The following is a 25779-nucleotide window of genomic DNA, read 5'->3' on the forward strand; positions in this document are numbered from 1 at the left end:
TACAGTGTTGAGGCACGTATTGAGACAACCTTAACCCTACCCTGACTGAGCGGGCAACAGCTACTAGGATTTATAAGAGCACGTTCTAGCTGTGTTCACAGTATTACCTATAGCTGCAAATAATGAGGGCATTTGCTGAAGCTTGCCAAAGGTTGTAGTTAGACTGCCAGGAGATCTTGGCCCTTGGCTGTGCTTTCAGTTTTTATTTCAGATGTTTGTGACAGTAGCAGTGCAAAAGAGAGATTTTGGGAGAGGAGGGCGATTGGAATGATAGTTGTGGTGTGTGGTATAAAAGAAACTGAAAGCACTTTCAAACAGTGTACTGGGTTGCATTTTGAAAAGGTTATAAAGTTTAGCAGGTGTCATTATTCCATGGAGCAGGAAAGTGCTTAAGTGCAGGTAGCGCTTGTTCAGTGCCACTTTACTTAAATATAAGACTATGTTAGAAAACAAATGGTATTGTACTTTACAGTAAAATATGTTTCCTTTCTCAGTGTTTCTAGCGTGCGTGCTATGGGTATAACAGGGCCCTCCTCGAAGACCTTAGAGTCAAAACTACATTTGTGGGTATCTTAGCTCTGTACCTTGTGATTTTCATGACTTTGAGCTTTGCTGAACTTAAAGGAACAAGGTAATTCTGTGTTACTGAAGTTTTGTGTCAGTGAATTGATTTTTGCTTTGGTCAGGGAATTCAGCACTTTCCTGAGCTTTTGACCTGTAACAAGGCAAGGCTTTGCAGCCTTGGCTGAATTTCCCATTGGGGTTTTAGGTTCCTTTGAAGTTGAAATGCAGAGACAACTCAAGGGATGACCTTCTTGAAGTGAAACAGAGAAAAACATTTGCATGAAACCCTTGTGAATCAAAATGGCTTTGTTTCACGCAGGTCCAGGCATAATATATTTATCATATGGTATCATACACTTAGTGTAGCGAGATGGAGAAGTATCTATTCTGGGGCTGAGGCACAGTGGAAACTATTAAACAACCAGAAAAATAGTTCCAGAAGGAAAACTTCCGAATAAATTTTAAAAAGTCTGAAAAAACAGCTATAATTATGAATATGTCCAATTATGTAAATCAATTAAGCACATTTGCCCTTTTAAGATCGCAAAATAATTTGCTTTTCAGAATAGGACATTGTAACAGAAAGGCTTTTTAATATTGCAAAGACACACCAAAATCTTAGGACGCTGCATCCACTATCTTGTTACTTGCCAAAGAGGCTTAAGCTGCCATTTGCTGAAGGAGCTGTCTCTGCTCTCTAACAATTTGTTTAGTTCAGCTACCCTTGGGTCTCTGCAGCTCAATGGTGAGTGAACCAACAAATTCTGGAAAATCCTATTTCTCAATGCATGCTGAACACCCTAGAAATCTGCCAGCTTACTCTTGGCTACCAAATATTCAACGCCTAAAGGAATGCAGTGGCCTGGCAGTTATGATGAGACTAGAGCCTACGCTTTAACATTAGACCAGACTGAAAGATAAAAGAATACATTTACTTAAAAAACATGTTTCACAATGATGAAACAAAGTTACACAATGATTAAAAAATGAATTATTGAAGTTATAATTAACAGTAAGTATAATCCTTACCAGCTTTAATATATCAGCTACATTTTAATCTCTGACTAATTAACCTTTGCAGCCTACTTACAGCTGCCCTGCCGTGCTGAGTCCTTAGCACTACATTTTTCCAGCGTCTCTTGCAAAGTGGCTGTGGGATCCATTGAGAACAAGTGCTCGCTTTCCTCTTTACGTCTCCTCAGCTCCATCAGGTTCTCTGGGTAACACCTCTCTGCTGCGCCTTGCGTGAGTTATGCAGCTAGCTTTAGGTTCTAAGATCCTTCCTGCTGTTGACAGCTTCCTTAAAGCAAAGTGGTATAAATTTACAAATTATATAGCAGGATAAATACTAATAATTCAAGCTTCTTCAGCTGAGATGTTTAACATTTAGCTCAACAATTTAGCTCTTCTATAATCTGTGTATAAGAGAAATGCACTAAAGGACTTACTGACAGGGTTTACCAAGACTATGATGCATCTGGTGCATACCACCTCCTGCACAACCTTTGATATATTGAAGAAAAATGTAGGAGTTTCTGTAAAATCAGTTTGACCGTATTTGTCTTCTCTTTATGATTTCCAATAGCAAGAGTCCAATTTACATTTAAAAGGTTAATCTTAATTCTCTCTGTATTTACTCATGTGAGAGATGAGTTCTATGCTTCTTACATTTCACCTTAAACAAACATTATCCTTATTTTTACAGATGTACAGCCCCCTTTCCTTCAAGAATATTTCACGGAAAAGGGTTTGATTGTAAATCTTCAGTTGATCCACAGGAGGGACTAATTTCCGGTTCACAAACAGTTATCTGTTATTTCTATGAAAGCCATGAGAAAAAATACAATCTTACATACTTTCGTCAATAGAAGAGGCAGATGTAAATAGAATCAGAACATGTAGAGAATACACAATTGAAAGAAAGAACATGCACAACTTTTACATTTTTAGATAGGAAACATACTGTAATTTTTTTTCAAAATGAGTCTTTGTAACAACGTGGTGATTCCCATCCTAATTCTGATGTAGTGAAAGCTGACCTCTAAATTCTTTAGCTTCATCTCCTTTGTTACGAAGAAATGTGATTCTGTGATTTTGGAATGTGATTCAAAATTAGTGGAGAATAAAACACTGATCTTTTCTTGAAATGATGAATGCAATAAATATCACTAGAAATATAACGAACATGAATATTTCTTTTTCCAGGAATATGTAGTTCTTCCTGAAAAGAAATATTGCTTTAATAGTGAATTTAATAGTATCTAGAAACAAACTCTGAGTAAGAAATGTTAGCACAAAGAGTTATATGAGCTATGTATTATGAACTATATATTATGAACTAATTTTGTTTCCTGATCGTGATTGTTGCCAAAATATAGAAGCAACTTGCCAAAATCACTACTGCCAAAAGTAATAAGAAAAGCAAATTTAATCAGCACAAACTGGGATGATTTAAGCTTCAGGAAGATCTCTACCGATCGTTTTGTAACAACGGTGTTTCTTGTATTTCCATAGATAAGGAAACACCTGAAACACTGGACTTTTTACATCTAAGAGTAGATAAGAAAGGATGGTGTGATCATGATTTTTCCTTATCAATGATTCACTATGTCGTTCTAGAGCAAAAGAGCAAATACATAATTGACAAAAATACATTTTGAACCTTATTGTAGAAGAAAAAGAAACGCTATATGGCTGTATAGTCATCACGAATAAGCAAAGTATGTTTTTCCTCTCCAATAAAGACTGGAGGAGTTCTGAGAACAACATGGCCACTGGCTGTTTTACTTACTGAGCCTAATCTGAGTGAAATAGGCCGGACAGTCCACTAATACTAAGGCTGTTTAGGTTCTCGTGAATCAGGTTGTATAACTATGGACATATAGATACCCTAATTATTCTCAGGAGAATGTTAACAGGCAACTCGAGTTCCTCCAGGCAGAACAATTATCACTAGATAATCGGAATATGGAAAGTTATTACTGACAAAATAGAGAACAGAAACTTTCTAAAGTTGCTAGATGAAAGTGGGGCACATTCTTGGAAAGATAACGTAACAGAGAATAACTTTCCCGAACAACTTCCAGTGCAGCAGAATTCACCTTGCTAGACCTAGCAAAAACCTCTCTAAAAAAACTTAAACATATTCAGGTATTTTTCATTCAGTGTGTCACATATCTTGGTGATTAACTCTCAGCTCAGTGTGGCCCAGTTTGGGGACAGCGAGACAGCACCCTGCCAGTGAGGGCACGGCCTGCGCTGGGGTTGCCCAGCTCGTCCCCGCTTTGCAGCCCAGCCCAGGTCCTGCTGTTTGCTGAAAAGGCGTAACGCATATTCAAATGGCCAAAGATTGCAAAGAGCGTTCCAGAAGGAGGAAGAGAAGAGATTTCCTAGGAATAGCGCGTGCTCGCTCTCTCTCTGTCTCTCACACTTTATTTTTTAAATTTTAGCTTAGCATTCCGATTAGATTCCAGAGAAGTGGAGGGAGCAAGAAGTTACAGATGACACCACTTAAGAACGCACAGACATAGTACAGCGCAGCCTTAAAGCACTGCTTCCTCCACACAGAATGTGCCTGGCTGCTGCAGTAAATTAGGCTGAGCCACATGAGTATTATGCTCTTACACAGGTGCCATGATTGCATGGTATTGCTCCTTACTGTCAGCCCAGGCACATCCAAACTGGCTTGGTGTGCACATCCACATTGCTTGCCACTTTTAATGCTCAATAATACCAAATGAGTGTTGTTCTGAGATTCCTCTGCTACTTATCTATTTTCTTTGCAGAAAATACTCAAGAGAATTTGTGTTTAAGGATCTTTTATTCTTGGATCACCTATTGTTTGCCTATTTCAGAGCTAATGAGATGTATTGTTTTAGCTGCTCTGTAAGACCGGAGAGCAGATTTCCAGGTAGGATCACAGAACACAAGATCTTGTCACTAGGTCCTAGGAGGATCATATATGGTCATTGGTTAGGGCAAGCCACACTGCAGTTGTTTCATACCTGGCCTAGAGGAATCACAGGAGAAGAGAAATATAGATGAGCCTCCACGAGATTTCTGACTTCTCTACTCACACTGGCGTTTTGGCAATTTACTTAAAGCCACCCATATTAACAATTGTTCTTCCCCATGAGAGTAGGTAAGCCTTCCACTTAGAGTATAGATTGAAATTCCTAATGCGTTTTGCATAGCTCACTGAATAGTTAGTGTTGGAGAATGACTTTGCTTCTCTACGAGACACGACTCCATTTGAGCCAATACCGGGAGCAGAAATGAAAGATTCTGCAGTTCGCCATGAAACCTAGCATTCAGCCCTACTCCCGTTATTTGTTGAAAACTCTTATTAACTTCTAAGGCAGTTTTGTTAGAGCCAGGCTAATAAAATTTAGTCTTGTCAGCACTGAGCTTGTTGCTTTTATAAAGAAAATCAGATCTTTATTAAAACACCAATTAAAATCTATTTTAGACCAGTAAATTAAAACCTTGCTTCTCTGTTCTTCCTTTAGTTCTCTGTTTCTGTTACTTGGGTACTGGTAAAATAACGAGTGAACCTGATAAATTTACATTTCATGTGCAAACTTGGTAGGCTGACTGAAGATGTTTGTCCATTGGGGGCGACAAGAAGAAAAGAAGCCTCTGTTTGAGGGTCACAGATATGATGCCTTAGAAAATGCTTTCTGACTAAGTTTATGTATATCTCTGACTTGTACATCTCTGTTCATAGCTGTTACTGGTTTTACTGTTGGTTGTCTTTAGTCTTTGTATGTTCACAGAGCTCCTTAGAAGTTTTTAAAAATTGCTCAGTGTAATTACCTTTTTCCCAGTGAAATAGTATTACTTTAAAAAAAAAAAAAAAGTTGCATCCAAGTTTTCATTTATTATGTAAAATAGGAAGTAAAACATTTAGGAGAGATTTGTGATTTTTGTATTACCAGGATAATAGACAAATTATGGGAATTTTTAAGGTGAGTAATTAGTGGAGATGACTTAATATAAGTAAAGGGGAAAAATGCTCAGTATGTCAGGGTTATGCAACTAGTGCTAATAATGAAAGGATACTGTTGATTCTTGAAACTTCATTCTCTATATTCTTAGTTGTTAAGAGACAAGACAAAAAAAGACACGATATATTATTTTTTGAAATAGATAAGAAATTTTTTATATTTACAACTTTGCTAATTTGAGCCAAGACAATGCGCACATCCTATCTGAGCGGATTTAGTACTGCATTCCCAGTCTATTCAACCCTTAAGTCCAAAATAAATTCCATTTTTAGCATTTAAATATAGTGTTGGCCCTGTGTGTGAGGGCAAACTGAATCATTTTTGCATTATCTTCCTGAGCTTAAGCATATTTCTTGTATGACTTTCTCCATTGAAAAGTTATAGAGGAACCATAAATACTTTTGTGCTCAGAGACTGTCTTATGTAAGACTTTCTTGTGAAATAATATTCTTTTCAAAAGACAGGACAAGTTCAGGCTGTTAATTCATTTCAGATGGAAGATAGAGCCTAATCAGAAATGTCCTATATTTTGAAAAGACATGTCACAAGACTGACTCCTCCTCACTTCTCTGATGGAAATTTGTGTGCAGAGCGGTGGCAGGCTATCACCTTGACATTTCCAAACATTTGCCAGTGAAACTTGATGTTTTAGTCAACATCATCTTGAACAAACAAATCTCAGAGAGGCAAAATTGATCCTTCTGCAGAAAGCATCATCTCTGCTTTCTTACCAGATTCTTTCAAGGGACACATGTACATGGAAGCACCTGATTTTAATGAGATGCAGCACAGGTTCAGCTCTTCATTTAATTGAACGATTTACAGAGGACTGCCATCCACACCTTGCATTGAAATCCCCGTAACAGCCCTGGTAGCCTGTAACCTGGCTTATGCCTGAAAAATAAGCACAGTTCTGGGTGAGCCCTGTAACAAAAAGCTGGCCTTTTAAAGCATGGGGAGCTGCTGTCCCTTAACTCTTGTCATGGCAGACAGATTGCTTGAATTGCTTGAAAGGAGGCATGAGAAAAGTAATCCAGAGACTCAGAGTAGCTGCTGGAAATCCAAGTAGCTATATTTTAAAAAGAGGAAGGAGGAGGTTGCAGAAGGGTGAGGTTGGAGCAGTTCCCACTCCTTGGCCCAGGTGCCTGAGGTGATCTGCTTCAGGTGTGGTGATCTTGGAGGACAGCTGCTGTGTGGGCATGTGTGGGGATGGTGAGCTCTGGAAGGGCTCCATTAACTGGGGAGTTAGTCGCTGGTGGAGGAAATTAAGTTCAGAGAAGTAGTGAGAAGAGTAGTTTTGAGGGAGGTGCTGGTTAGGGGGAAGTTGCAAATGTGAGAAATGTTTGTGTGCTTACTATGGGGAGTTGGGGGAGCAACAGGCGAGAGGTGAGCAGCTGTTTTGCTCCTGTTACTGTAGAGGAAGTTTTGTGCTGGGTGCTGTAAGGAGAGGGGCTACGGCTCCCTACTCCTCTGTCTCGTCCCCTTGTTTGTTGATGTTTGATCCTCCCCACCGAAGACTGTGGGTTTTTGAGTTGTTGCTTGAGGGCTCCTGGTTTAAGACTGCTTTTGTGACTGGGAATAAGGAAAGTAGATGCTAGGAGGTAAATAATACCATGTTGAAGCTTAGCAGCATGTGTGTTTGAGCATGCTGTTCCTGGAGGAATGATGGAAAAGGTGAGCTTGAATCTGTCGGTTTTCTAGAAAGAGACTTTTGTCTTTTCTGCTTTTAGCATCCTCTGAGAAAGCACTTTCAACAAGCTACTTGTTCTCAACTTACAATGTTGGCACTGATGTTTTCTTGTCTTCTGCTTGCCCGTGTCTGAACTAACCAAGTGCCATGTGTGAGTTTGATATGTGCTGTGTGAGACTTCATTTTTAAGTTGTCTCCTTAACGTTGAAAACAGAGAATCTTAGAGCTCCTTTATAAATGAATTATACTTCTGTTTATAAGGGTCTATTAAAAGGATCATACAATCAATATGCTAGCTTCCTGAAGAGATGGGTGCTTCTTCCAATAAAGCTTTTCAAAGGAAATGTTGTTCTAGTTTATAATAGCGTGTGTGGATTCATTTCCTAATATTTACTATAAGGTTTTTAAAGGATTTAACATAATGCATTTTTTGATCTTTTCGGGATGCAGACCATTGTTGTTGGTGATTTCTAATATTTCTTACTTATTCAGATGTACTTTTTAGATTGGGGATGGTGGTGGAGGGGTTTGTTTGGTTTAGTCTAGATTTTCCACATAGTTTTTCAGATAAAACCTACCAAAGCCTCCTGCAGCCGTACTGTTGACCAATATCTGCAAACCTTGGAAAAGAAGCCTTGTGCTCTGTTCCCATTCCTTAGCTTGGAGGTAAGAGGGGAGTGTTGCGTTTTTCCTGTTTAGTATTCCGGTATTTATTTTAAAAAAAAAAAAAAAATCAGCAGGCGCTTAGTTTCATTGCTTGTGAGCTGGAGTTAGTTTGTTGGCTGCTACAAATTTGTTGTCTGCTGAATTGAGAACTGCTTGGCACCAGGTGGTTATGAAATGCATAACATGTAATAAATTTGAAGCAACTTGCGCTTTTATTGTAAGCAAATGGAATCTGTGTTTGGGACGGAGAAGGCTGCAGTTCCAAAATGAGCAATAGGATGGTATTGCTCGGTGAAGGTTAATGTGAGAAAATGAATGTTAGGATGCAAAGCAGATTATGAATAGTCAATGAGTAGTAATTATGTTGGAACTAAATAATCAACTGGAAGTGACTGAGCCTCCCTGCCAGATAAGGTGTGAGAGAGAGAGTAAGGGCAGAAACTGGGCTTCGGGTTCTAGCTGTCTGTGCAGTTGGGCTGCTCAGACGTTGCTCTAAAATAGCATCGTATGTCATGAGTTTTTAACCAAAATGCCTATTAGGCAGGAGAAATATGTTTGGGATCCAGTTCAGCAAGAGAAGCCAGGGTCTAATTCACAGTGTTTTCACAGTCTCTTAACTTAGTTACTTAATTTACATGCTTAAATCCAAGCAAACGACATGCCTGAATTGTGACCCACATCTGGGGAAGCGGAGGTATTAGATGAGTGCGCTTTTTGCAGGCAGCTGTAACCTGTGTTCTGTTGTTATGCAGAATGCACAAACAAATATTATTTCCAGGGGACAATTAAAAGACAATATGTAATTATGAATAGATAACTTTAAAACAACTCATGTATGCTGTAAAATCATAGTCAGAATTAATCATAGCCTTAAAAAGGACTCTGTGTGTAAAGACTTCAAAATTAATTAGCTTTTGCTTAAACTTTTCCATTAAAACAATCTAGCTTATTGCTTACTTCACTGTTAAAAACACTAATTGAAAAAAGCATTAAGGTGCTGATATTAAAATCCCACTGGCAGCCATTAAAAAAAGAAAATGTGTTTTGAAGTTGCTCTGTCATTCAAGTTAATGCAAAGATCAACTGTAAAGATACACCAGCGGTCTAAATAATGACAACTTCTAGAGATGTATCTGCGGAGGTTTTTATCTCAGCTTGTGGCTTTTCTTTTTTTTTTTTTTAAGGGATCTTAAAATTCAAAATAGAGGAATAGGGTAATAAAACTTTTTTTTTGGGAGGGAGGCAGGCAGACAGGAGGAATGATTGCCCTTAAAAGAGCAGTGTGTGCCAACAGATTGCCAAGCATTATTATTTAGGTTTTGTACCATTCCTGTGTACTTGTGAAGTAAGTGTAGAATGATTTGATAAATTCTTCATTTCTAATAAATTTTGCCATACGTGGGAGGCAGTATGTTCAATCTAATAGGACTGTGGAATGAAAATTAGCATACTTAGATTCAGCCCTTTGTGTTAGCATTTCCCAGTGATGTGATTTCTGGGCAAGTAATTTCTCTCTGTCATTTTTTTTCTCATTTCTACAGTGGGAATAATGATGCTCTTTGTAAGTGCTTTTAAACTTATGAAAAACATTACAAGCAGAAGAGCTATTTGAAAAAAAATGAGAAGAAAGCTTACAAAAAAAATTGATCGCTTTTCGTTCTGAAAGTTTAATGAAAACAGTTGATCAATGTTAAATCAGACCATCGTTTGTCATTTACCAAACTGGAAACATGTTAAGTGTTGGTGAGCTAATGTTTAATGAACTAATGAATTTATTCTCAAAAAGCAAATTATTCAAGAAAATTATGAAATCAGTTCTTCCCCCCCCCCCCCCTTTAAAACTCTTAACCTTCTCTGGAAGGGAGATGATCTTTCAGAAAAAAAGGTTGGCTGCCTTCAGTTACTGCCTTATACTAGTGATGTTTTTGTGTTATCTAGCTATGTGAAGATGTTTCTATTGCAGATAGAAATACAGTAAGAAAAGCAAACTCCTTAAGACCTTTGTGCTGTTCCCTGTGGCTAAGTGTGAGACTGGTGGTCGACCACCCTAAGGTGTTGGAGAAATTCCAGCTGCCTTTAGCAGAAGCCCGGGACACAGCCTGGGAAATGCAAAAACTGTACAGACCAATTCAGGCTTACCTCTAGGGAGGAAACAGGCAACTGGGCCCATATTCTGCAATGAGCAACTTAGACTAGAGCCCTGGTGATTACTCTTAAGCAGACTTCTTCTATGAGGTACTGTTAACTTCATTAGAGCTGATCCCTTGGGGTAGCTTAGTAGTCCCTTGCCCAGTGACAGGCTAGGATTTTGCGGGGGTTCGTTGGGCCCTTTGCCCAGCAAGCAAAGGCAGGGGCTAGTGCCCTGGACCTCTGCTGACCGGAAGAAAGGCTGGTCATCTCTCCTGAGGCCTGGCTGCCAATTCAGTAAGAGGGCATCTTCCCCCTGAAGTTCTGAGCTTCCTCTCACAGAGTCACAAAATTTGTTAGTTGATTCCTTGCTCTTTCCCTCTGTGTGGAGGAGGAGGTGAAGATGAAGGGTTGAATCAATCTGCACTCTGTCTACCACTTTTAAAGTGACTTTAGCTTTTGTTTGGCATGTTTTGTTTGGGTTTTCTGTCTTGTTGAGACTCGCATCTAGTAGTCTTTTCTCATGGCTTCAGTTGTGAGCCAAGTGTTGCACTTGTGGAAGAAAATGGAGAACAAGGGTAAAAAGAACTAAAAGGAAAGACAAAATGTGGAAGTTTATTAAAAGGAGAAAAGGGGGAGGAACCTCATCTAGAATAGTAGCATTAGTATTTCCCTTCAGTCTCTCTGCCTCTATATAATATGGGACAGCACAAGAAGGAGGGGAATAAGCTGAGGTAAAAGACAAAAATGAGGCACAAACCATAACAAGAGGGTGTGGAAAAGGTCTTTGCACAAAACAAGTATTTATAAATTGATGTAACAATCTAATAGGAATTGGTGCTAGCGAAAGAAAGAAAAAAGGAAAATGGGTGAAGTGGAGGTATAGCAATCTGTTAAATATACTTTATGCCAAATTTGATAAATCGAATGGATAATCACAATGCATATGTTATACCTCTCAAACAACTAATCTTAAATGATATACTAAGGATGCAATGGAATATGTATGCTCCTCAACTTGGAGAAGAGGAGAGTCATTGCACATGAACTTTTTAAGTTCATGTTCATAATTCGAAGCTAGTGTGTCCTGTTTAATGTTTTTGTATATCCCCGACTTCGGCATAGTTTATGCCATTCATGCAAAAATTTGAGATTTAGTTTGGTGATGAGGTAAAGCAGTACCACAAGTATTCCCAATTTTAAATCATTTGGGATGAGCTAAAGAATTGAGCAAGAATTTACCTGTGGTTTTGCCCCAAAACCTATATGTTGCCTTCTTCTAAAAGTGTCGTTTCCTCCCTTCCCCACCCCCCAATTTTCTGAAAAGAAGCAGTTAGATTATAGGAATGTTATAGGAAAGGCTGCCCTCCCTTTCCTAATGTATATAGGTAGATTCTGCTACTTCCAAGGTTGGAAGGGAAATAATATATCCCAATGTTAATATTAGAATTTACTTGTGCTGAAGCTTTTAATGTTGTTATTGGCCAGGAGAATACTCCACTGCAGCAATGAACAGAAAGCTTCGAGGGGAAGCAGAGGCTGACTTTGCATGGGAGACCAAAGTGTTGCAGGTCATGGTGAACCTAACAGTAGCAGGGCTATTGTGTAGGAGGTGAGGGGGAAAGGGCTGATGGTGGCAGAGCTCGTGTAGGAAGCTCTGGAATAAGCAGTCACAAAGGGAATAGGCATTACTATACATAAGGGGGGGAAAAACAGATATTTACCAGAACCTAATACAGAGGGTAGACCAGAGAAAGATGGCTTATCTCCCTTAAGGAACATAAAACACTGTTATCTCCAAGACAGTGGTGCTTACAGTGTGCTTTATTTAATACCATAACAGGACAATTCTTCTTTCGCAGCCTTTCAGTCTAAGACAACTTTTTGGGTGGGTAAACGAGGCATTTTATACCCCATCTAAAAACACTCTTGGTTATTCTATGTGCTTTTAATGTTACTTGAATGCCTTCCTGAACTGCGTAGGCGTGACATATGCTTGTAGCTCCATAACATGGCAGCTCAGTTTCCTAGTGCTTTTGTTGTATATTAACTGTATTTCCTGTGATTCCCGTGGGGGTAAATAGACATTTTGAATTAAGTGATGTGAAACCCTAAGATACTTCTTGTGTTTTGTGTGCTATAATTTTCCTTAATTGTTAGTATGACAGCATTTATCTTTATAGTAGATGATGTGTGGCTCCACAGAGTAATTATTTTCTGTATTTACTACTGTATATGTTCTAAATGTGTTGGACTCGTTAACACAACTTATTTTTTGTTTATGGGGACTTTTCAACTATTCATTGATTCATTTTTCCAGTATACTCAAGCTTGTTTACAGTGAAAACTTTTGGCAGTTCTACATGCCTTCCTTCATGACTAAGCATCCATGTGGACCCTTCTCAAACAGGGAAGGAGCTGTGGTGGTTTTGGTAGTTTGTGTGCTGTATGTTTCTTTGTTTTTGTTTTTTTTTTTTTAAACTCCTTCCCAGTATGCCTTAATTTAAATGGGAGATAAAGCAGGGGAAAGGGTAGGACTGAAGTCCATTAGCAGAAGTAGATGGTGTTTGGTATCAGTCATGCTTCATAACTGTTGCTTTAATGTTTCAGCTTAGCTTAGACAGCTATAAATTTCCTGTTTAGAGGAGTCTTTTGTCAGAAGTAATGGTGGAATGACAGGTGGAAAGCAGTAGAACTGCTCATATTTTAGTGAGGCCTGGGGAATCCTTTCGGTATATTTGTTTCCTAAATATAGTTTGTGCTGATATTAGTAGAAGTACTTAAATATGTTGACTTAGACAATTGGCTTGCTTGTAGTTCTTTGTTTTCACAGTGGAAGGGTCAGCTGTACTGTTCAGCTAATGCTACTTGCTTATTTTAGTGGAACTAAATTCTTTCTTTGAATCTTACAGCAAACTGTTAAGCACATGTATTCCTATGTAGCTTTTACATTAACTCATTAATCACTTCTATATTCACTTTCCTAATAATTTGTTTAGGTAAGTTTAGTTTTTTTTTTTTGTAGCTATGGTTACTCTGTTTCATATGGGCATGAATTCAATATGCCTGTAATTTTGGGGCCCAGAAGGCGCTCATATATGTTGTAATTCACTTTTGCTTTTTTTTTTTTTTTAAACTATTTGAAGACTTATCTGCCACTGCTACTTTAAGACGCTGCAGAAATCACTCTGTACTTCATGCTCAGACTAACTGAGCTAAACAGGCTTATCTGTTACCATGTATTAGGTATTTCTGAAATTCTTAACAGTGCTTCTCCTTTTCAAATGAGTTTTTGTTCTCCCCGTTTCCAAGTTTCTGAATTTCTTTGTGACTATCAACTTCAGCAGTTTGTTTCCTTCTTTTTAGTTTTTTCTAATAATTGTTCTTTTTTTTTATTTTCTTTTCACCCAGTCTTTGTGTTTTATTTCCTCTAGTAGTTTGAGTGTGACCATGAAACGCAGCCTATGGATTAAAAGCTCCGTGGCATAGGAGCTTGGAGCTGCACCCAGTTCCTGATCGCTTGAACTACTTGTCAGGCAGAATGTTACTGATCATGAGGAGGAGAGATGTTTTCTGTAGCAGCAAGGCTGAGTACAACTTCCAGATTCAGAGCTCTCTAGGAAATTTAATGGTAACAATAAATGAAAGGGGAAATGATTACAGGAGGTAAATCCCTTATTTTGACCTAGCATGTTATTTGAAGCGCAAGTGCTATATACTTCCCCTATATTTTTTTTGCCCGCCTTCAATAAACATTCTCTGATAGCAGCAGTACAGGTATTTAGATCTCTGAAAGGGAAAGTGTGCCAGCCAGCGCAATCTCCGAGGTACCCATCTAACATGATACTAATTTCATATCTCATCCATTATGTGAATGAGAAGTGAAAATGATTCCCAGTAAGTTGCCAGGATAGAGTCATTCCCACTTGAACGTAGTAGAGAGAAAATATGAAAAAAGGAACGGGAGGCAGATGTTTCTGCTGATCTATTTAAGTTGATTTTTTTAAAAAAAGTTGAGTGCTACTGGCATTGCAAGTTACTTAGTGACTAATTGAAATGACAAAGATGATGTAGTATTTGCAAATTGTTATCCCTATCCCGTTAGAAGATGCTTTGATTAAGATAATGTAAATGCTGATAAGAATACTTGCTTTTGTAATGTTTTAGTTCTTTTCTGTTGGTGGAAACGAATGCTCAGCTCCTGTGGAAAACACGTTATTTAGTGTCTGTGAATTTGCGTGGATAGCACTGCTATGCCCAGTTATGCTTTATGGCTACGCAAATGTGGCAAACTATCCGGCTTTAAAAATAACGTGTGCCTTACATGGAGATGTTTGGAATGACTTGCAGTTCTTCCTTTCAAATGCTTTCATCTTGAACAGTGGTTATTTCAGCTATAGGAAACCACATTAGAATGCAATTTAAAAAAATGTTTATGTATTCTTGAATGACTTAATTCTCAAAAGCACCTTGTTAAAATTTGGTGGCTAATTAGATTTCTGTAGTGTGATGTCTGTGGGCTGACACTGTAACAAGGATGCTAATTGCCTAATCTATGGCTCCTAACTTAGAATCACTGCTAAATTTGTTGTTTAAAAATTCATCTTTGATCAGACTTTTTCTTAAATTCATTTTTCTTTTTCTTTTTCCCGTTCTCCCCCCCTCCCCCCCCAAAAAAACAAGTTGGCAGAGAAATAGAAACACCTTCTGGTTTTGCCATAGATGGGATGTTTTTCTTCTGTATTCACAGAAAATTCTTTAGTGGCACTACTGTGTGGTAACTCAAATGACAGTTTTCACCTCCATGGCAGTAATCTTCATTATCCCAGTGGCAAGGAAACACATACTCTTTATCATCCTAGTGGCAACCCCCCAACTTTCTTTCCTTTGTTACCACAGTGGTAACAGTCTTGTTTATCACTGACATAAATGAGCCTAGAGTCAACTTGACACAAATTTGGCAGATTTCCAACATCTTATTTTTATTTTCCTCTGTATTTTAATTTCCTTTCTGTTTCTACAGGGCATATTTGAATATTGCACTAATAATGAGAATGCTTTATAAGTTCATTAGCTCACAGTAGGAGGGAGAGGGAGAACGCGAGGCCTGTGTAGCAGCTGGGAGGGCGACAACCCATAACTCCCAAGCTTTGAGAATGTAGCCGCTTGGATTAACGGCAGCAGGAGGCTGCTGGTGCTCAGTCATGAATGAGCTTTGCTGATGGAAGGTTTTAGCTGTATGACAGCCAATGCAGCCTGGCCAGAAGCGTATATGAGTCTTAACATAATCACAGTTTACTGATTAATCTTGGTTTACTTCCTCAATATACTGAAGGGGAGGGGAAAAAGAAGTCGGAAATGGACGGTGGAAGTGGACTTTACAGTTACTGCAGGCTCTTTTAGCTTGTAGTCCACTACGAATGTGGAAAGGGAAAAGGGAAAATACCATTCTGATGAATAAAAAGAAGTGTGACTTGTAGGATGTGTGAAGTAGTTAATCCTGCTCTGTAGGGTGTTGTCTGCTTTTGTACGCAATATTTGAATAAAAAATTGGAAAGTCTAGGTTAGAGCAGCAAAAATTGGTTGTGTTTTCTAGGTGACAAATAATGGCCAAGACTGACAAGTCTGCATTGTTTAGCCTAAAGAAGAGGAGAGTCACGTGTCTGCAAGTAGACAAGATTGCTGCGAGAAGTGTGATTTTGCAGGGCGATTGGTGTGCAGAGAGAGGGAGCTATGGAGCAGGCTACTTTGGGAGGCTGTGGAATTTATGTCGTGGGAGATTATTTTGAACTGGAATGTATCAGGAATGATACTTGGGTGTAATTGAGCTTGTTTTGGGACTGAGGTGGATTAGATTATCCTTGAGGTTCCTCCCAGCCACATGATTCTGCTGTTACATTACTTACAATTAGGAGAAAAAGATTGTTTTTCTTTTTTCCCTGGCATTCGTTGCTCCAGAAATGACTTAGACCTGGTTGAACACCTTTTCCTGGAACATTATGTAGAATGAGGTAGTACTTAGTTCTGCTACACTTAATATCACATCAGATAAGCCCTTTGGCTTTTTAAGTCATCTTGCTTTTGAACTGCTGTTTTGTTTTTTTTTTTTTTAAAAACAAACAAACCAAAACAACCCACAACTGAGCTCTATGTTACAGGCTCTTACTAATCTTGTGTGGCCCCAGTGCAAGGAAGAAGTTTTGAGCCCTTAGAATTTGTGTGTTTGAACTGGCCGACAGTGAGAGCTAAGCAAGGACCCGCACAATGAGCGTATCCCAGGGAATGAAATCAAACCTTAATTTCAAGCTCAGAGTATTTGGAGATGCCACGAGTTGTGCCTGCTTGTGCTTTTTGGACTGAAATAGCTCAGTTTAGCCTCTAGCTGTTGTGGTTATCTAGTCATGGCTAGGAAGAAGCGCACAGTCTTAGTTTTATTACGGCTGTAAAAAGGTAGCTAACACATCTGCAACATATAGTAATGGTCATGTACCATGCTTTGGACTTGTTTACAGTATCTTCCAATCTCCTCAAATTCTCCTATTTAAAGCAAAATTTTCCAACTATTGCATTTAAATGTAAAAATTGCATTTTTGCTAGAAGTGGCTGTCGATGCCTAGTAATCCCTCTTTAAAATGAGGAAGAAAATATTCTTGCAGGTGTGCCATGAGCAACCAAACTGCAAGTGTTATTCACAAGGGCTTGACAGGCTTTAGTTTCCTCAGATTTTCAGTTATGGGTAAAGCCCGGAAATGCAGGCTTTCTAATCTCCATTGTTGTTAATACACAGGTGGCACTGCATTGATAAATGCCTGGCACGTTTGGACCCCTCCTTATTTTCTGATTTTTTTTTTTTCTTCCCCCCTGAATGCAAGTCATTTAGTTGTAAGAGAATCTACTGAATTGTTGTATTTCTTTAGAAAATTTAGGATTGTCCTTTCAAGAGAAGAAAATATCTATTCTTTCCCCATAGGATCTTTAAATATCCAAATGAATCTTTTATGCCCACCTTCCATTTAAGATGTGCATAAAACTGATAGACTGCAATGCCTGCTGCCTGCCACTCATCAAAAATTGTCAGTTTTCTTCCTGCAGGCGGGCCTCATGGCAGTTACCGACACATTCAGGCGCAATTTCTAAGTGGCTGTCAACTAGACTCAGAAACTGTGTTGCAAAGAGCGTGGTGTGCTGGTAGTGTTTCACAGTGAACACACAACAAGTGTTTCTCCCTGGCTGCTTCCTTGATTCTGAGTGGTAGGTGGCAAACTTTGAAGGCTTATACAGTGTATATATTAGAGGCTTATCCCTTATTTAAAATGCTTCTTCCTATTCTTTGGCTCTTTGCAGCAGCTGCGTTCTGCACGGGCATCTGAGCCGTCAATACTTGAAATTTGGGTGGGTGGCTTGCAGTGAGTTGCTCCTGGCTGAAAATCTTTCTTTCTTGTCATGCAGAAACTGCTATCTCTGGAAGTCCATTGAAGTTTAGTTTGAAGAGCTATTGGTGGTGCTGCAAAACAGTTTTGTTTAGATTTTTTTTTCAATTGTTCCCTCGTTTTGTTTGTGTGTTTTAAAGGATTTTTAAATCAAGCAAGATTTTTGAAAAAGGATTTTTAGCTGCATGCAGGAACATACTTGTTGATGATTGTAAGTAATTAGTAAACAAAAATTACAAGAAAATCCAAAAGCCAAAGTCCCAGTTACCTTAGGATCCTGTATGCAGATTTTCTGGTTTGGGTTTTTAATGTTCCGATGCTCTTTTTAAGTGAATGTGTCTATACTTAAGACAAATAAGTTGAAGTGTCCTGAATCAGCCTGCAACATGCAGAACTGCACATGTATCTCAAATCATGGTGGTGATAGTTTCCTTCTTTCCTTTTCCTTCCTTTCTCTTCCTGTTCTCTTTAGTTTCTGACTTGTAATTTAGTTTACGTTTCGGCACTTATAGCTGAGGGCGTTTAGCATTTCTGTAAACTGACAGCCTAAAAGGGTGGAAGTGGGGGGACCTGGCAATGTTCAGCAGCAATTTTCAAGCACATCTGCTTTGCCACGAGCAACTGATTAGCAAGGGCATCATTGTCATTTGGTAGCTGGGTGAAAGCTTCTTCTGAAACCGTTTCAAGCTCAAAATATTAAGATCATATTAAGTTGCTGGTCTACTAATGAGTAAAGTCCCAATCTAGTTAGGTTTTTCAGCTTTTGTGGATTTTTTTGTTGTTGAGAAGACTTATCTGGCAAGGGATGTATATATGTACACTTGGGAAACTATGGAAGGATTTACATATCAAAAAATATACTCAGTTGTTAAATATATGTATGACTGTTTTACCAGTTTTCTATTTCCATTTGCAGTAGTGCTTGTATAAAAACAGCAGTAGTGACATTAAAAGGAATTGAATTTAAAAACATGACAAACATGAGCTTGGATACAGCAAACCTGCTGTGATGGGCTTCCTCGTATTACTTTGGTATACATCATCAGTACAGTATGGATTTCTTTGAGCAATACTTCCATCTCATTCTCATGTCGAAAGGGGTGTTTTAAAGTGTGTAAAAGTAAAATACTTGTCAACTCTTTTTTTTGATGGACTCTAACAACACTTGTGTACTCCTCCTAATTTGACTGTAACTAGAAACTGAATTTTGGTATTTATTTAACTTTCCTCTTGTTAAGTATTATAAGGATGGTGTTCCAATTTACAGAAATCTGATACCAAAACTTCAAACGGCAGTGGGCATAAGGTTTGTGTCAGACCATTGCAGTGATTCTCCTGTGGAATAATAACATTGAAATACTGTTGCTTGCATGCTGATTATCTCACTTTCTAGTAAAAATGAAGTAACAGAGCAAACTGGCAGCTTTCAGCTTCATGTGTTATCTCATATGAGTAATGTGTTAATGTCCGACTACGTATCTGGGACTTGGAGTTCTTTGTTCTGGTGTGTAACTCATTTTGAGCCCTGGTGAGACTTCTGGTTCACTTAAATTACAATAAAAATTGTATCTGTCACAGTTTCTCCACCAGCATAGCATTGGGATGAATATGGGTGGGATAGATTTGTTGTGGTACTGAACAGCGAGAAAATTCTGCTGACAGAGCAGAAACATACAGTGGTATATACACTTAAAAAGTTTGTTTTTAGTTTTGCAGTTCATCTTCTGAATATGTATTTTATTAAAGCAACAAAGGAAACACATGCCATTCTTCCAAAAAACAAGACAAAACAAAAACCCTCAAGGGGCTGGTAGTATAGGTGGACAAGCAAAATATTTTTTCGTTGTGAACTCTAGAAGTATATGACAGATGCTTGATAAGAGTGACTGGGGAAAACACTTGTAGTGGAAGTCAGAGGGAAGGCTCTTTTAATAGAATGGGCCATCTTGGGGAAGATGTTGTTGTAATCTTGCTATAGTGCAGTAATTTATATATAAGCTTGGCTTGAAAAATTCTTAAAGATTACGATGCTGGATACTTATCTCTTTACGACCACACTCCAAAAGCATAATTACAGTTACTTTCAAAGATTTGTCTGTGACTGCTAACAAGATGACAGCTTTGTGAATATTATAATTTGAAGGCATGCATTTTAAGAAATACCTGGGAAGGCTCAGGACATGAGAAGTTAGTATTTAGGTAGTAATGATAACTCAGGTATTTTGAGAATTTTCAGTGTCCTAATTAATTGAATAGAGAAGTACTTTAATGAATACAGAAAAATTGTTTTCTGTGAACAGTGCCAAAACACTGTGGAGTTTTTAGTTTATCAGGAATAACCTCAGTATTTTCTGAACCTTAAGTTCTATTTCCAGTTTTGCTGGTGCTTCATTTCTGGAGAAATGATCTATGACTGTAAAAGATAGTGTAGCTCAACAACTCTAGCTGTAGTATGTCGAGTTGAAAAGGTTTTACAACTAGGGTTAACTTCTGTGACTGTAGGCATGCCACTTCAGTATTTGCCTATTTCTGAAATAAGTTGTTTCTTTCCCCCTTTCTTGCCTATTTGTTTTCCATCCACTTTCAAGGGGCTCAGCACTTGATACCAACTTGAAGGACATAAATCCAAGCACCTCACTGACCGTTTAGCTTTCAGTATTTTTCTGGGAAGATTCAAGTTATGGAGAGGTCTAGCTGCACTTTGTGGATCTGATGCATTTCCTACTTCTGTCGCTTTTCCTACCATTTCATTCCATCCATTTATAGGGATCTACGTCTTTCTTATAGGAGTTAAGTCTCCTTGACTTTACAGCAGCATATTAGTAGCGCTTTAAGGGAGTTTATCCCTTGCAGCAGCTGCGTTCACTGATGGAAAGACATTTACAGAATTTTAACGTATTCATCAAGTCAGACTGCAGACTGTCAGGCTAGGACTCCTGTTTATAATGAACTTACTATTTTAAAAAGGAGGATATTTGTCAGCCCTAAAATGAATGCTGCCCTCTTACATAGCATTGGGAAACCTGTAGTTTGCAGAGATGCTACTGAAGCTCTAGGAGAACTATGTATAGGGTGATAAAGTTGCTAAATCCTTCCTGTCATTTGGTTATTCTGCTTTCTAAAGATACCCCTTCCAGCTGGTGCTGCTGTGGACTAACTCTCTTTTGATCTTTATTTTTCTATGCAAGTCAAAATAAAACAGAGTTAAGAACATCTGTTCCCCTCAATGAGCAAACAGCAATTGAAATGTAAGGAAAATTGACTGTTTCTGGCTTTCAGCTAACAATCGAGAGCTGGAAGAAGCTCTTCTGTAAATTGGTTTTCTGAACAATTTCATTCTCCCCAGCTATTTAAAATCAAGAAACCTAAAACCAGGAAACAAACATTGTCTTCTCCCTCTGCCAGTGGGAGTCAGGGAAATGATCCCTATGGGAGGGGTGAAGAGAGAACTGATAGAGAAGTGCTACAATGAAAACAATGCTAACTTTTGTGGTGGTGTTTCTTGTTTTTTGTGTGTAGTGTGTTTTGTTTGTGTTTTAACTCTGTTCGTTCTTATTCTGCTTTGCTAGTCTGCTGTAACTTTTCTAGGAGAAGAAACTTTTCCCATCAAGCTATGGTCAAGCCCACACTGCTCAATGATGAACTTCAAAAAGCACTAGTAGTTGCTTTTGGGAGCTGATTAAAATGACTGGATTTTCTGCCTAGATGCCTGCAGTTAAAGCAGCTTGGCAGTTCACTCCAAAAGTTAAAATTTTGAGAACTTTTTTTGGTATTTCTTTTCATTCCACATTAGAACATAGCCAAGGCCTTTCAAATTGAAGCATGAAATGGGTTTAGTGGTCTTGATTTGATCTATATTTTTCAGGTAACTGCACTGTAAAAACACTATGCCATCATTTTGCTGCTCTTCTCTCCTGTTTTTGATTCTCTTCTTCTGTACGTCTTAGCTGACCCTCAGAACTCGGGTTGCTGGTCTGTCCTACCCAGGCTTTCATCTTGGATCTCGTACTGGATGAATGAGAGAGCCGTTTGTAGGTTTTGGGGGTGTGGTGTGTGTTGTTGTCTGTTTGTTTGTTTTTTCTTTGGTCCCTAACCCCTCCTTGCCCCCTCAAGTCCTTCCTCTCAGAGAGAAAGCACTGTGGGGGGGTTCTGTGTGTGTGTGGTTTTTTGTTTGCTTTTTTTGTTTAAAGCACCTGGATATATTATGCTAGAAATTGCTTGGCTGGACAGCAGGGCAATGAGTTTTTACCCTTGACTTGAAAGGTTTTGAAGTTAGTACTAATCTGAATCATGTATTTGGACCATGTATCAAGAAAACAAATGCCCTTTTTTGGCGTTGTAATTCCACTGACTTGCAAAGCAAAAACTGTTGACCGTTTGTCGTCTTTGTATCAGGTCTTGCTCTCCTCCCCCTCGAAGTTGCCTAGTCTACCTGGTGTTTCTTGCTTTTGTTCTGTGGTTTGTTAGTGGCTCCCCTTTACCATCTGAATTCAATGTTAAAGTGTTTTCTAACATCAGTTTTCTCCATGCATCAGAACAGGATTGTTTGCCGTTCCGATTGCCTCTTAATTAAGAGCTGTTCTGGCAGTATGCATGCTTCACTTATCCCTTTTGTTTTGTTCCTGTATTGCTGTTGTGATTGGGATGTTACAGTTCCTTGCACCAGTCGACCCTTTCTTTTTTTGTTTATTCCTGACAACCCATTTTTAAGGTCTATATATATATATATATATATATACATGTAGATACATACTTGAAGTCAGCGAAGAATCTACACACACTCATAAAAACATGTTTTTCATATCTTTAATTTATTTAGAACGTCCTACTGTTTCGTCCTCATTTAAAGAGCTAGCTTGGTTGCTGTTGTGCAACGTTCAATATAACGTTGAAGTTTTACAGACGCTGACTTATTCAAAAGCATCCTGGTCTGTATGGTTAAATAACTACTTACCATTTCCTATTTCTCCCATTCCAGAAAAGAAGGAAGGATTGGGGCCCCTCTGTATTTAGGAAGGATTGGGGCCCTTTAAGGTTTTGTAGAGTATTTAGTACCTAAGAATATAAAATAAAAACTTGAAATAATGCAAGTTACTTTTTGTTCTCTATATAACACTTGCTAAATAGAGGTACTACTACAATTCAGAAGAATCATTAGAGCACTGGAAATAGCATATGCTTGTCTTTTTTTAAGGTGTAATGTTGGAGAAAGAGCCATATGGTCCTACATAAAGATCTGGATACTACAAAGCTCTATTTCAGAAAGAAAAAAAAACACTGAACAGTATTTATAATTTTCACCGCTTGTTCTTGAATATGCCTATTTAGATTTGTTACTTAGTACCTTAACAGTTATATTAATAGAGTTGGTATTTTGTGATTCGGTTTGGATAGGGTATAGAAAAATCTTTCTGAAGAAAACTAGTTATGAATTCCCAAACAATATTTTATAACTGAAGTTCGGCACAAAGTGTCTGAAAACATGTGAAGAGTCTCTTTGATAAAGAAAGAATCTGTTGACCTTAGTTTGGGGAGCAAGGAGGGAGAATGGGTTGGAAGATTTCACAATTCAACTAGAAGCATCTACTTATATAAAATTGACTTTGACTCCTGTAATGAACAGGTAAAACTTTCCAGAAAAATACTTCTCTATAGCAAAGACAGGGAACTTCTCTTTATACACATGTGCATAGTCTTTTGTCCTGCATTCATGCCAAGTCAGAATCGGAGGTTCCTCCCTCTCCCCCACAACTCCACTTTCCTTCCTGTGTGTTGACTGTTGGTGGGAGGCTTTGAGAGGAGCAGGGGGAAGAAGGTCTGTTGCCCACTTATCTGGAGCCCAGCAGAACAGCTCTTCCTTATGGACGCTTGAAATACAGCCAGCCTTAGCAAAGAGATCTCTTGCAGGATTTGCCAACAAATTAGTTGAAATTGTAGAGTGGATGTGAAGGCTGGTTAAATAAATGTTTCTTTTTTTTTAGCAGTTGATTGATGGATTCCAAACAAAAAAGCTGTACTGTCTGGTCTGTGAACAACGGAAGTATTAGACGTCATTAAAAATGTGTGTTCATTTTTGGGGGTTCCAAATTCCAGAAGAAAATAGTTACATAAATTACAGGATAGTTGAGGTTGGAAGGAACCTCTGGAGATTGCCTAGTACAACCCCCTAAATTATTTTTAAAACTCGTATATACCTTTTTCTGTGCATAAAGTGACTTATCCATATATAATGTACATATCTACATAAAAGTCATTCATTTCAAAGAAAATATGGGAGTTTTCTAGAAAAGTCTCTCTTGACAATGCTAATTATATTGTGATGTCTGGACTAGTCATCATATCAGTTTGACAAGCAGTTTTACAGCTTTAAATAGCAGTAGGAGTGGTCAATCATTTAAAAAAGAAAAACCTGCTAAATCAAGTGTACTTAAACTTCCTTTGGTAAATATTGAGAAGACTCTAGATCTGCTGGAACAGAGTATTAGTTATGTAGGTATGTAGCAGATTAATTGCAGAGCTGTGCAGCGTGTGGGTATTGCACATAGTGAGAAATGTCACTGTTATGAAACTCTATTTTATTCAGAATTGAAATAAAACCTGAAAAATTCCATAATTTACTAAGAGAAAATCCAAATCTTTTTGATGCCCCTTTAAAATATATCTGAAAAAGGGTGTGTGGGGGGGTGCTGGATCAATGAAAGTGTCTCCATTTATAATATGAAACTCTACGCATAGTATGTAAACAGTTGTGAATCAAAGCCACTTCAAAAAAGGTTTGAAGTTGTTCTTGAAAATGGTTGTGATTTGGTTTTTTTGCTTTTATTTGCTTGGTTTTCTAAGTTGTTGGAATTGACTTCTCATTCTGACTTTCACATGGAAAAATAATTGAAATTGTATGCCTCAAGATTTTTCAATCACTTCTGTATCTTTTAGAAATATATTATTTCCTGTGAAAGTCAGTGACATTGAAGTTATGCCAAAGGTACAGTCCTTGATATACTAAGGAATCTAATGTTAAAATATTGTAATTATGGATCCTCTGTTCCAGGATTTGAAGATCCTTATTGCTGTATCTTATTTTATTCCAGCTATCTATGAACTCTCGTGTGAAGCATACAAACACTTGGGCAAAACTTCAAATAACTACTGGATAGATCCAGATGGCAGTGGGGCACTGGGACCTTTGAAAGTTTACTGCAACATGACAGGTAACTACATTGTATTCACTAATTAAATTTTTGTAATGTAGTTGTGACTGAGGGGTCTGTTCATAATTCATGTTTCTTGGCAAAAGAGAAAGTTGTCAAAAGTTTTTAATGAGAGAGACCATTAAAACTGCAGTCACCATTCAGTGTAGTCTGGGAAAGGCAGCAGCTGATCCATTTCATAAACTTTTTGAAGCACAACTTTTAACATTAAAAGGCATTTGTATCCACTGTGGTGAATACAATAAAAATACAGCCATTCACAAAAACTGTCATTTTAAAAAACATTTGTAGAAAATTAGTTTAGTAATGTCTGTTTCATGGGGTACTTGAGAAGGCAGCTTTCTAGGAAGGTCATAATTTTGTTTCTCTCCAGGTATTACTGACTTCCCAGAATATGTAGGGAATAGAAATCATTTATGAGTAAAATTTGGGGATTCTTGTTTGTCTGTTTTCTCATCTTTCTTTTAACAATGGTTAGAATGACTTATCTTGCTTAACTTCTGAGACATTATGTATCACTGCATTAAACTCTTTTGATTTCTTATTTTCTTCTGCGTTTAACACTATTTTTGCATGGATAACTTCCCATCTGGACATTCTCACAGGAATATCCTGTCTTAATCATCAGCATTGCCATCGTGAGGTAGAAGAATATGATGGTGAAAAAACACAAAGGTTTTTTCATTTCTGGGAGTATATTTTTTCCTTTGGTCTATTAATACGTGACACAGTCATGTTATCACTTTTGTCCTCATGCGAAATATTGTGCAGCTGATTCAAGAGACGTATCCACTGACTTTCCTGTAATATCTGCATAGTAAGTTCAAGAGTTGCATTTGAAACCTGGCACACATCTGATTCATCTGACTTCAGGATCAGCAACAAGAACCTGAAGGTGCTATCACAGGTTGAAACAGTAATTCTACCTCTCTAGATATCACAGTACACGTTCTGCCTCTCTAGAGATTACATTAATCCCATAGAGCATTCCCTGGATGCAGAGACCTATAGGTATTTGGACCTAGGTGTGACTTGGCTGGGACAAATCCAGACCAAAAAAATATCCAAAAAGGAGGCACAGGCAGCAG

The 25779-nt window shown here is 38.2% G+C and overlaps 1 protein-coding gene across 2 annotated transcripts in view; it reads left to right on the plus strand.

Moving 5' to 3' along the window:
- CNTNAP2 (contactin associated protein 2) overlaps positions 1-25779 on the plus strand; it is a 1135762-nt gene that overhangs the window by 745082 nt on the left and 364901 nt on the right. For both annotated transcript variants that reach the window (XM_068936036.1, XM_068936037.1), the window contains exon 12: positions 24572-24691. In XM_068936036.1, the coding sequence (XP_068792137.1) occupies positions 24572-24691 (120 nt within the window). The remainder of the gene's footprint in view (positions 1-24571; positions 24692-25779) is intronic.

This window comes from Struthio camelus, chromosome 2 (assembly GCF_040807025.1).
Source record: "Struthio camelus isolate bStrCam1 chromosome 2, bStrCam1.hap1, whole genome shotgun sequence".
Classification (NCBI taxonomy): domain Eukaryota; kingdom Metazoa; phylum Chordata; class Aves; order Struthioniformes; family Struthionidae; genus Struthio; species Struthio camelus.